At 41.6% G+C, this 12222-nt stretch overlaps 1 protein-coding gene across 1 annotated transcript; it reads right to left on the bottom strand.

Moving 5' to 3' along the window:
* Positions 1-9650: 9650 nt before the first annotated feature.
* LOC115202332 (ubiquitin carboxyl-terminal hydrolase 26-like) lies at positions 9651-10264 on the bottom strand. Its single transcript, XM_029766417.1, has 2 exons — positions 10125-10264; positions 9651-9800 (listed from the first exon to the last, which is right to left on the bottom strand). The coding sequence occupies exons 1-2, from the start codon at positions 10220-10222 to the stop codon at positions 9665-9667; spliced, it is 234 nt and encodes a 77-aa protein (XP_029622277.1). The 5' UTR covers positions 10223-10264; the 3' UTR covers positions 9651-9664.
* Positions 10265-12222: the final 1958 nt, after the last annotated feature.

Below are 12222 nucleotides of genomic sequence, written 5' to 3'. Positions count from 1 at the left end.
ATTTTGTGACACCTGTGGTCAATTAGCCATTAGAAGGGCTATTTAGTTTAGCTGGCCCGCTCCTGTTCGTGCGGGATTAATGATTGTTTATTTGATAGACGGCTTATGTTCGTGTCGACGTTGTTTTGACGCCGTATGTATTTTCTCCCCTGTGTGTGGGAACCTTTGTTTTTTGTGTGAGTGTATATATTAAAAACACCACTACCCTGTGTTCGCTGCTTCCTGCGCCTCATTCCTCCTCCACGATTACCAAGCCGTTACAGCTTCAAATCCTATTGTAACAATTGGATGACTTTGGGAGTTTCAGTAAGCAACAATTTGTTGCCTTCATTAGCCTACTTTATTCTTAAAATAACTCCAGCACATAGAAGAGAAAGGAGACTTAAATAATTAAACAATAAAGCAATTTAATTCACAAATGCATTTGACTGTATTTAAAATTGTCCATCAACCAAAAACACACCATGGTAGAAACATGTTACTGATTATTATAATTTTTTTTACTATTTCAAAATGCATATGTTTAATAAGCTACTGTGCAGTCTAACAAGTAAACGTAGCCTACAGTACAAGGTAAACATGGCAAAGATGCTTAATTCCTTACATAAGGGAGAGCAGGCCATGTCAAGACTTTCTCAGTGACCTCAAGTACTCATTAACTCTGTCTTTAATGCTTTTTCAGGTTGCATCAGTCATGGACACAGTATTAATGATGAACACCTGGAGGTTCACTGGTAAGCCACATTTGCCTCGGGATCCGTCCCAGTTGGGGCGGCAGGTAACCTGATGGTTGGAGCGTTGGGCCAGTAAGCGGAAGGTTGCTAGATCAAATCCCTGAGCTGGCAAGGTAAAAATCTGTAGTTTTGCCACAGTTAACCCAATGTTCCTAGGCTGTCATTGTAAATAAGAATTTGGGTGGTGGGAGTCATATCATGTGGTATATTATCACGTTAAGTCTCTGCTTCTAGTGATGTCTCTGAGTCATCTGTGTGTCTCTGTCTGTGTGACTGCTGTAGGTGTTAACTCTAGGGAAGTATCAACAAAATGACATGGGTAGTTGTGTCTATGCTAATACAAAAAATACAACAAGTTTGCATACTTGTGTCCGTGCTGTGTGTGTATGCATGTGTGTTTCTGCAAAACAATATAAATCATTCCATGTCTCTACATGGTCATCTTGTCCAGAGTATATCTCAACACAGTCCTCCCATCCAGGGAATGGGACTTGCTATTTGTGATGATGGACAGGACACTATCATACCAGGAAGTTATAGATCATAGAGGGGAAGTGGAGAACAAAGGCTAGCTGTTAACATAAACTCAGCAAAATAAGAAACGTCTTCTCTGTCAACTACGTTTATTTTCAGCAAACTTTTTGTGTGAACATAACAAGATTCAACAACTGAGACATAAACTGAACAAGTTCCACAGACATGTGACTAACAGAAATTGAATAATGTGTCCCTGCACAAAGGGGGGGTCAAAATCAAAAGTAACAGTCAGTATCTGTTGTGGCCACCAGCTGTATTACTAAGTACTGCAGTGCATCTCCTCCTCATGGACTGCACCAGAATTGCCATTTCTTGCTGGGAGATGTTACCCCACTCTTCCACCAAAGCACCTGCAAGATCCCGGACATGTCTGGGGGGAATGGCCCTAGCCCTCACCCTCCGATCCAACAGGTCCCAGACATGCTCAATGGGATTGAGATCCGGGCTATGCGCTGGCCATGGCAGAACACTGACATTCCTGTCTTGCAGGAATTCATGCACAGAACGAGCAGTATGGCTGGTGGCATTGTCATGCTGGAGGGTTATATCAGGATGAGCCTGCAGGAAGGGTACCACATGAGGGAGGAGGATGTCTTCCCTGTAATGCACAGCATTGAGATTGCCTGCAATGACAACAAGCTCAGTCTGATGATGCTGTGACACACCGCCCCAGACCATGAAGGACCCTCCACCTCTAAATCGATCCCACTCCAGACTACAGGCCTCGTTGTAACGCTCATTCCTTCGATGATAAACACGAATCCGACCATCACCACCTGGTGAGACAAAACAATCGCTCAGACTGAGCGACTGACTGATGACAGTGAGTGAGTGAGTGAGTGAGTGAGTGAGTGAGTGAGTGAGTGAGTGAGTGAGTGAGTGAGTGAGTGAGTGAGTGAGTGAGTGAGTGAGTGGGAGTCATATCATGTATTATATTATCAAACTAAGGCTGGTGGGAGTCATATCATGTAGTATATTATCAAACTAAGGCTGGTGGGAGTCATATCATGTACTATATTATCACACTAACGCTGGTGGGAGTCATATCATGTATTATATTATAAACTAAGGCTGATGGGAGTCATATCATGTATTATATTATCAAACTAAGGCTGGTGGGAGTCATATCATGTAGTATATTATCAAACTAAGGCTGGTGGGAGTCATATCATGTAGTATATTATAAACTAAGGCTGATGGGAGTCATATCATGTAGCATTTTATCAAACTAAGGCTGGTGGGAGTCATATCATGTAGAATATTATAAACTAAGGCTGGTGGGAGTCATATCATGTATTATATTATCAAACTAAGGCTGGTGAGAGTCATATCATGTATTATATTATCACACTAAGGCTGGTGGGAGTCATATCATGTATTATATTATCAAACTAAGGCTGGTGGGAGTCATATCATGTATTATATTATCAAACTAAGACTGGTGGGAGTCATATCATGTATTATATTATCAAACTAAGACTGGTGGGAGTCATATCATGTATTGTATTATAAACTAAGACTGGTGGGAGTCATATCATGTATTATATTATCACACTAAGACTGGTGGGAGTCATATCATGTATTATATTATCAAACTAAGGCTGGTGGGAGTCATATCATGTAGTATATTATCAAACTAAGGCTGGTGGGAGTCATATCATGTAGTATATTATCAAACTAAGGCTGGTGGGAGTCATATCATGTAGTATATTATCACACTAAGGCTGGTGGGAGTCATATCATGTAGTATATTATCAAACTAAGACTGGTGGGAGTCATATCATGTATTATATTATCAAACTAAGGCTGGTGGGAGTCATATCATGTAGTATATTATCAAACTAAGACTGGTGGGAGTCATATCATGTATTATATTATCAAACTAAGGCTGCTGGGAGTCATATCATGTAGTATATTATCAAACTAAGACTGGTGGGAGTCATATCATGTATTATATTATCAAACTAAGACTGGTGGGAGTCATATCATGTATTGTATTATAAACTAAGACTTGTGGGAGTCATATCATGTATTATATTATCACACTAAGACTGGTGGGAGTCATTCCATGTATTATATTATTAAACTAAGACTGGTGGGAGTCATAACATGTATTATATTATAAACTAAGACTGGTGGGAGTCATATCATGTATTATACTATCTCACTAAGCCTGGTGGGAGTCATATCATGTATTATATTATCAAACTAAGACTGGTGGGAGTCATATCATGTATTATATTATCAAACTAAGACTGGTGGGAGTCATATAATGTATTATATTATCAAACTAAGGCTGGTGGGAGTCATATCATGTAGTATATTATCAAACTAAGACTGGTGGGAGTCATATCATGTATTATATTATCAAACTAAGACTGGTGGGAGTCAAATCATGTATTATATTATCAAACTAAGGCTGGTGGGAGTCATATCATGTTTTATATTATCAAACTAAGACTGGTGGGAGTCATATAATGTATTATATTATCAAACTAAGACTGGTGGGAGTCATTTCATGTATTATGTTATCAAACTAAGGCTGGTGGGAGTCATATCATGTATTATATTATCAAACTAAGGCTGGTGGGAGTCATATCATGTTTTATATTATCAAACTAAGACTGGTGGGAGTCATATCCTGTATTATATTACCAAACTAAGACTGGTGGGAGTCATATCATGTATTATATTATCAAACTAAGGCTGGTGGGAGTCATATCATGTATTATATTATCAAACTAAGGCTGGTGGGAGTCACCTGGTGGCCAGTATTTGTAATCCACTGTGGTTGACTGATAAAGAGTTTCACTATCATACATTATGTTAAGGTATGTTTGTAATCGTTAAGGACTGGGGTCTTTTTCAGAAGATTTTTATTATACTGAATGAAGCTAAACACAGGCAAAATCCTAAAGGAAAACCTGGTACTGGCTGCTTTCCACCAGACACTGGGAGATGAATTAACCTTTAAGCAAGACAATAACCTAAAACAGAAGGACAAATATACACTGGAGTTGCTTACCAAGAAGACAGTGAATGTTCCTGAGTGGTCAAGTTACAGTTTGACTTAAATCTACTTGAAAATCTATGGCAAGACCTGCAAATGGTTGTCTAGCAATGATCAACAACCAATTTGACAGAACTTAAAGCATTTTGAAAAGAATAATGGGCAAATGTTGCACAATCCAGGTGTGGAAAGCTCCTAGAGATTTACCCAGAAATACTCACAGCTGTAATCGCTGCCAAATGTGCTTCTACAAAGTATTGACTTAGGGGTGTGAATACTCATGTAAATTCTATATTATATTTCAATTTCAAAACATTTGCAAACATTTCTAAAAATATGTTTTAACTTTGTCGTTATGGGGTATTTTATGTTGTTGAGTGAGAGAAAAAATATATTTTCCACATTTTTAATTCAGTCTGTAATAAAACAAAATGTGGAAAAAGTCAAGGGGTGTGAATACATTCTGAAGGCACTGTATGTTAAGATGAATACTCTAATTGTAAGTCTGCTAAATGACTAAAATGTAAATGTAATAGAAATTAATGGTAAATAACGTATTGTGTAACTTTGGAGTCACTTTTATTGTAAATAAGAATAGAATACCATGATTAAAGATTATCATGAATGAATTGTGAATAATGATGAGTGGGAAAGTTACAGAAGTATAAATATCAATATTTATGGTAAATAAGAATAGAATATCATAAATCTTCCTGAGTTAAAGAGTTACAACGGTTAACAGAATCATCTTAAATTGAATTATCTTAAATTTGTTTGTCTTTATTAAAATTGCATGGCATGCACAAGTCATCTCCTGACATGCTGGGGACCTGGATCAATGTTGAATATTGCAGGTCATCCAGTCTGACCATGCTGAATAAGAAGTTATACACCACAGTGTATTTCACAACAGGAGGATTTCAAACCAAACCAAATAGAAGGGATGTTATACCCTCTAAATAACCACACACTCTATCCACCACATTTACATGTGTACTACATTTAGTGTATACTTTATATGTTTTTTTACATGAGCTTTATACATTAGGTGAGGTACTCAAAACAAGGACAGACATTTATGACATGAGCTACTGAAAGAATGTTCATGCTAGTGATGAAGAGCAAGTCTCCCTTGAGCCGCATGATTGAAGTTGGGCTGAGTGCTGCACCTGTTGAGGCAGGTATGAGGTTGTTGGGGCTGGGTCTTGTTCTGTCCATGTTGAGACTGGGCCTGGTTCTTCCCATGTTGAGGCTGGGCTGGGGGTGTTGAAGCTGGGCCCAGTGCTGCCCCTGTTGAGGCTGGGCTCGGGGTTGTTGATGTTGGTCCCAGTGCTGCCCCTGTTGAGGCAGGTCTGAGGATTTTGAGGCTGAGCTGAGTGTGTTGAGGCTGGTCCAGGTCCTGCCCCTATTGAGGCTGGGCTGGGGTTTTTGAGGCTGGGCCTGGTACTACCACTATTGAGGCATGTCTGAGGGTGTTGGGGCTGGGTCTTGTTCTGTCCATGTTGAGACTGGGCCTGGTTCTTCCCATGTTGAGAATGGGCCTGGTTCTTCCCATGTTGAGGCTGGGCTGGGGGTGTTGAAGCTGGGCCAGGTGCTGCCTCTGTTGAGGCTGGGCTGGGGGTGTTGAAGCTGGGCCCAGTGCTGCCCCTGTTGAGGCAGGTGTGAGTGTGTTGAGGCTGGGCTGGGGGTGTTGAGGCTGGGCTGAGTGTGTTGAGGCTGGGCTGAGTGTGTTGAGGCTAGTCCAGGTCCTGCCCCTATTGAGGCTGGGCTGGGGGTTTTGAGGCTGGGCCTGGTACTACCCCTGTTGAGGCATGTCTGAGTGTTTGGAAGCTGGTCCAGGTGCTGCCCTGTTTAGGCTGGGGCTGGTGCAGGTGGCCCTGTTAGGCCCTGTGTGCTGGGGCCTCCCGCTCTCCTGCCCTGTAGGGTGAAAGGAACCGTACACATATATAGCAACACAAGAATATAGATGGTGAGAGAAAGCAGTACCTGAACATATAGAAGAGCATGTAGGCACTCCGGGCTCTGGTCCTCAGCACAGTGGCTTCGTTGGACATTGACACCTGGCTGTCGTTACAGCAGAACCATTTTCCACTGGCATTCAAGATGTCACTAATGTAGTGCCCTGTGGAACAAGGAAGACAGACTAGAGGTCAAGGGTCAGGCTATTGTGGGTAATAGAGTGTGTTGTAACAGTTAAACAGTTCATTTTGGATGTATTTTATCTGTTACATGTGTCAAGTTTTGAAATCAGAGATAAACAAATACACGTAACATATAATTAGGCATGCCTCTCCATTCTTTTGAATTAAACTGCGCAAACTCTAAACATATTGCAGTGCTTGTCGGGATGACACTTCACTCTGAAGCCTGCAGTCTTGCACGCTTGGCCGAAGTGGCTATTGGAGGGTCTAATTATTCCCTACACCAGGGTTCCCCAAATGGCGGCCCGCGGGACAAATTTGGCCCAAGGGTGATTTTATTTGGTCCCCCATGTTTTCTGAACAAATAAAATGTAATTGTTAAAAGACTGTAAAAACAGCAGCAAATCAGCTCCAAGTGATTATCATTTTGGAAATCTGTTTCAAAGTATTCCCACGCACAATAAAGAGATATATGTGACTGTACACAAATGTAAGCAAGGTTTGAAATTAGTCAAATATTACATCTGTTTGGGCTTCTTATGGTCAATTTGCGGTCTACAAATAATTTGTAATTTTGTTCCATACCCCTGCCCATCTGGCTAAGAAATAAAATGAACCCGAGGCTGAATCTAGTTGATGATCCCTGGCCTTCACCCTCGATAATATTGACTCCCTCAGCTTTGGGATGCTTGTGTATACGGCAGAGGCACACGTGAACATGCAAATTAAGAGCTGAGGAGAAGGGAGTGATTTGGAATTCAGCTGATGTCATATGTATTGTGCATCTGCATGTGTGTGTTTTAAGGTATTTACTTACCGGAGTTTGCGGAGCCTCCCAAATGAGAGACTACACCAGTCAGCTGGTAGTATCCATTCACTGACTTCACTGGCTGCTGCTTCTGTAAGAAAACACATGTGGTCATAGGATTGTCATTTCCTCTACAGTCCACCACACTGTCTACAGTCTACTACAGTACTAGTCTACTACAGGAGGTCTACTACATCGTGTTCTCCTCATAACTATCTCAGTGTTCTGTCATAACTTATTTTTAACTGGTTCACTCTCTATCTCTCTCTCTCTTCTCACCACTGAGGCTGTCAGCAGCACTTTCCCTGGTTCCTGGTCATTTGAATCTGAGGGGTAAAATATACATATGAAGAGCTGTGAAAACGTGGTCACTTGTCTGAAATGCTCTGGACTAAAACAGCTCCAATACATCACTAAAGATGTCTGAGAAACATTTTAAATTGCAGCTTCCAGCTTCTCTGTCAGCAGGACCGTTTTGGGAGTGTTTGCTTTGTGTTGTGTTGGAGCAAGAATAGTGTTATGGTGTCATGACCTACCTGAACAGTAGAGGGCGCTGTCTTTGGCCTCTCCAGTTGGGCTGGAAACTTGGCTGGTGAGGGTCTGGGGGATGGACCCCTGGATGCTGGGGGCCTGGTTGGTGAGGGCCTGTGGGCTGGCACTGTGCAGGTGTGGCACCATGTCCCCACAGAGGGTGGAGAGCCTCAGCTCCGAAGGAATCAAAAGAGGAGCCTCCAGCTTCTCCAACCCCCCAGGTCCTCCAAACCTCTTCAGATGCAGAACCAGCACACTGCCCAGAGACAGAGAGGAAGAGAGATGAACAGACAGACAATAAAACCAGTCAACAAAATAACAGATGAGTGAAATGTGTTGGGTGGTGCTCATCAGTAAGTCCTACAACCTGCCCAGGAATGTAACTACTCCTAAAGGCTCAGGACACAATGACCATTAATTTCATTAAACACTGCTAGTCCTATGAGAGGTTATAAAGGGACAACTCACAGAGGCAGTGTGTGGAAAAGCTCCAACTTTGTGGCGTGGAGTCCTTTACAGTCCTCACATTTGAATTCAACCTTTTCACCCTGGGTTAGAAACAAAAGCATTACAAAATGAATGATACCACTACAATAATAAGATAGCGTATTCTGAGGCAGTGGGCAGCTTGCCCTGGGTGTTAGTCTCTACATGCAGGTCTGAGCCCTAAGTGCTGACTTTGAAAGTGAGTGCTAGGCTGCTCAGCAAGGTGCGCTCAGGACTGAAGTCCAATGAGAGATGGTTGTAGTCCTCTCTGGTGGACGACTCGCGCCCACAGCTTCAGAAGCAGGACAAAGAGAAGAAAAATGCTTCAAGTCTGTTTCTGTTTCAGGTGTCTACAATGTTTCTGTTATGCCATGTGTTTTGAAATATTATTTGTAGAAAGATCATGTTCTCAGTAGATACATTACAACCAATGGGAGCTCTTACCAGGTACATGTGCGCACCGACACAAGCTGGAACTCCAGCTGGGAAACAGGGCAGGTATAGCTCACCCCGAGTGTCTTCAATATCATGCCCTCTTCCTTCAGCTGACACAGCATGTTCACAAGTAACTCGTGTGCATCCTATGATGAGGAGAGAAAGAAACATACCAAGATAAAAGCAAATGAAGAAGATAAATTGAACCCTTGCAAAAAGAGCTCTTGTACTCAAGAGAGTAGTGCCTCAGTTACCTGTTGCGTGTCCCCCAGATATTTCAAATCATATCCCGACAAGGAGTACTTGACCTTCCACATGAGGTCTGCTTTTGAGGTCTGGTTTGCACCACTGTCAGGTAGACTCGAACGGTACACATCAGACAGACACCTGTAGGGGAGACAGAGGGTAAATTAGCAGCTGACTGGATGGTGTCAACCTACTGGCTTACGCCTAAAGAGGCAGATGAGTATATCCAAATATGTTTTATCTAACGGCACCTCATCATTAGAAATTATTCATTCAATTCAATGCAATTTCACCTTTGAGGACGGACAATGATCAAAACAACAAAAATGTGTTGTTTATTCTCCTAAGATATTTGGTTTGGATACTGCTCTCAATTCCAGAGCATTTTAAAAAACTACCAAATTTCCCACGGTAATGTGGAATGTTCAGTCATTGAGCATTATGGGAAAATAGTCATTCTATACTTTCCAAATTGGCCTACTAATGCTAACATCATAATCATTGTATCATTGTTGTTCCTCTGGGTTATGAAGATTCCGAAAAAAAAAAAAAAAGGAAAATAAACAAAAAATACATACACAGCAAAATATGAAGGGGTTAAGGTTAGGAAAAGGGTTAGATTTAGCGAAAATGCTCTCCTAACCTGCTACGACAAACACTTTGTATAGAAGTCGCATGCAAATTCATGACCACAAATAATGTGTGTGTGGGGGAGTGTCTGCTTTTGATCCTTCCCTTACCTGAGCAGGTTGGAGAAGGGGGAGGAGCTCCAGAGTTGTTCCTGGTGCAGGATTTCCTTTGAGAAGGAAGGCAGGACCAGGAGACACTGCAGGGTGGCGTTAAGGAAGCAAGTGTTGCCAATGTTAGGCAACCTGTGAAGATGAAGCAGCCATCAGTACACACATAGATATACAATATCCTAAACACATAGAGTGGTATATGTCATAAACCTTCATAACTCTGTCAAGTGATGATAATGGCAGCCATCTTGGTCATGGATAAATGATATGTAATGATGTGAGTACACAAAGAAGTGGATGTCCTTTAGATCAAGATTGTTATAATTCATGGGTTTATAAATATATAATAAAACGGACATGCTTGATAGTAAACCCTATCCCCATAGTATATAAGACATTGATCTCTAAACAATAAAGAACTTATATTCAATGCATTTGCGGTGTGTTGTGGTTTACCCAAGAAGTTCCATGTTGACCAGTGCCCCCCGTTCTCCTCTGGCCCCCTGGGTCTCTTCTGACCCTCTGGTGGCTGAGCTGGCCCTGGGAAGAGTCATGCTTCTGGTGGCTGAGACTGGCCTCTGGGGCCTTGGGCTAGAGTGGTCCTTAAGAGACAGAGGTCTGGAGGAAGGAGAGAAACAGGTCTAAAGCCTCCAAAACAGAGATTGTATCACTCTACACAGTCTCTCTATTAAATACTATACTGTACTATAAACACAGTCTGAGTAGTTATGCATGTATTGCTGTCCATATAAATGCAGTGTACCAAGTAGACCAGGGCAATAGGTTAGTACTCTCTTTATCCACTAGATGTGGATAGAAGAGTCTAAAACTACAGTTTGTGGAAAATAACTTTCTGGGACTGTGTTTATCAAGTTTCTCAGAGTAGGAGTCTGATCTAGGATCAGTTGTGCCTTTTAGATCATAATAAATCAGATTATTATGGACAGAGAGGACCTGATCCTAGATTAGCATTCCTTCTCTTGATAAACACTGGCCCTGGTCTTGTAGCTCTAATCCCAACTCTCTAAAGAGACTCTAGGATGGCACTGTACTTTTTGTTTGAATTACCTGACTGTTGTGCCCTCATGGCTGGTGTCTCCATGACAGTCCAGAGGGTTGGTAGGAGAGGGAGAACTAGGGAGGGACACCACTGGAGAGGATTTCACTGGGGAAGGGTGTTTGGCAGGTGACCGGGGTACAGAGGGCTGTTTAGCAGGAGAGCAAGGCTGAGAGGAACATTTAACAGGAGAGGAAGGTGGATGGAGGGAGGAGAGTTGGTCAGAGGGTGAAGGGTCAGAGGTGATGGAGGCATTCCGTTCAGAACGGTCAGATGGAATTGGAGAGGGGGATGAAGTGCCACTCTCATTCTTCTTTCTTGTCTTCTGCTCTACATCAACTGAATTTGCTTTCTGACGTTTTTTCTGTTGACAAGAAAATGTGATAGTGCTGAATAAATACCCTTTTCCCTGATCCCCAGCAAATGGAAGAGGAGGGTCATCGGAATAGGAAAAGGTAGGCCTAACCGAGAGGAACTTAGCTATCTATCCTAAACCTCAAATAACACAGTATAGACAGGTTACATTGAGTGGCATTTGCAACAGCCGAACTTCATGTACATTTCATGTACACTTTTTATGCATTTGTCAATCAGAATGTACTTTTATTCTTCCCACTAGGTCTAAGAGAAAAATACTACTCCAGAATTGAAGTTGTTAATCGATTAAATGACCTGATTTCATACCTTTTTGCACCAGCAGAAACAAGCCATGTCAATAACCAATGAAGACTGATACATATCCACATTAAGCCATTGTTCAAATTGGCTTTAAGACCATTGTGATGTCATCGGTCATGTATGACATCACCATCTGGAAACCCATTCTATAATATATTGTTCAATGAACAAATATGTTTTATTGAAGAGAAAAGTTATGCAGTATACATACAATATTGTAGATAATATGTTCCATTGTTTTCTTGTTTCTTTTTTACATTCATTTTTTGTATGTTGTTTCATTGAACGTACGACCACAATAAAGGCATTTTAAGTGTCTTCATCTTCATCTTCTTTGTTTTTTGATAGCTTCCATGTTGTTTGTGGATTGATCATTGGTTTATTGAAATGCTAAATGCTTTTTCTCTTATTCACCAGCAGATGGACAAAGGGTTGGTGAAAAGAATGTGAACAGGTGATAGAGATTTAGCCTGAACCTCAAACAACAATCCAGATTGGTTAGGGACAATTTTCCGTATTCAATCTTGCCCTGAGGGCAGCTCTGCCTCAATGACATAATGAATGTGATTGGTTCAATTAAACCTCAGTGGTCAGAGCTTACAGTGCCCAGTGTGAGTTAAATACACTTGTTAGGTGATAAGTTGGTGTTGAATGGAAGGCATAACACAAGGTTGCTGGATGGAATTTTGTTTTCTAATCTCACTCCAACTCCTAAACAATTCTTCTTACCTAAACTTAACCCAACCCTAGCTAGAGTCCCATATCTGTTTAGTGCTGTCTTGCCAACTCCTACAGTGGGTCTTCCTTAAAATGTTGCAT

The sequence above is a fragment of the Salmo trutta genome, chromosome 11, assembly GCF_901001165.1.
Source record: "Salmo trutta chromosome 11, fSalTru1.1, whole genome shotgun sequence".
Lineage (NCBI taxonomy): Eukaryota > Metazoa > Chordata > Actinopteri > Salmoniformes > Salmonidae > Salmo > Salmo trutta.
This window is presented reverse-complemented; position numbering and strand designations above follow the sequence as displayed.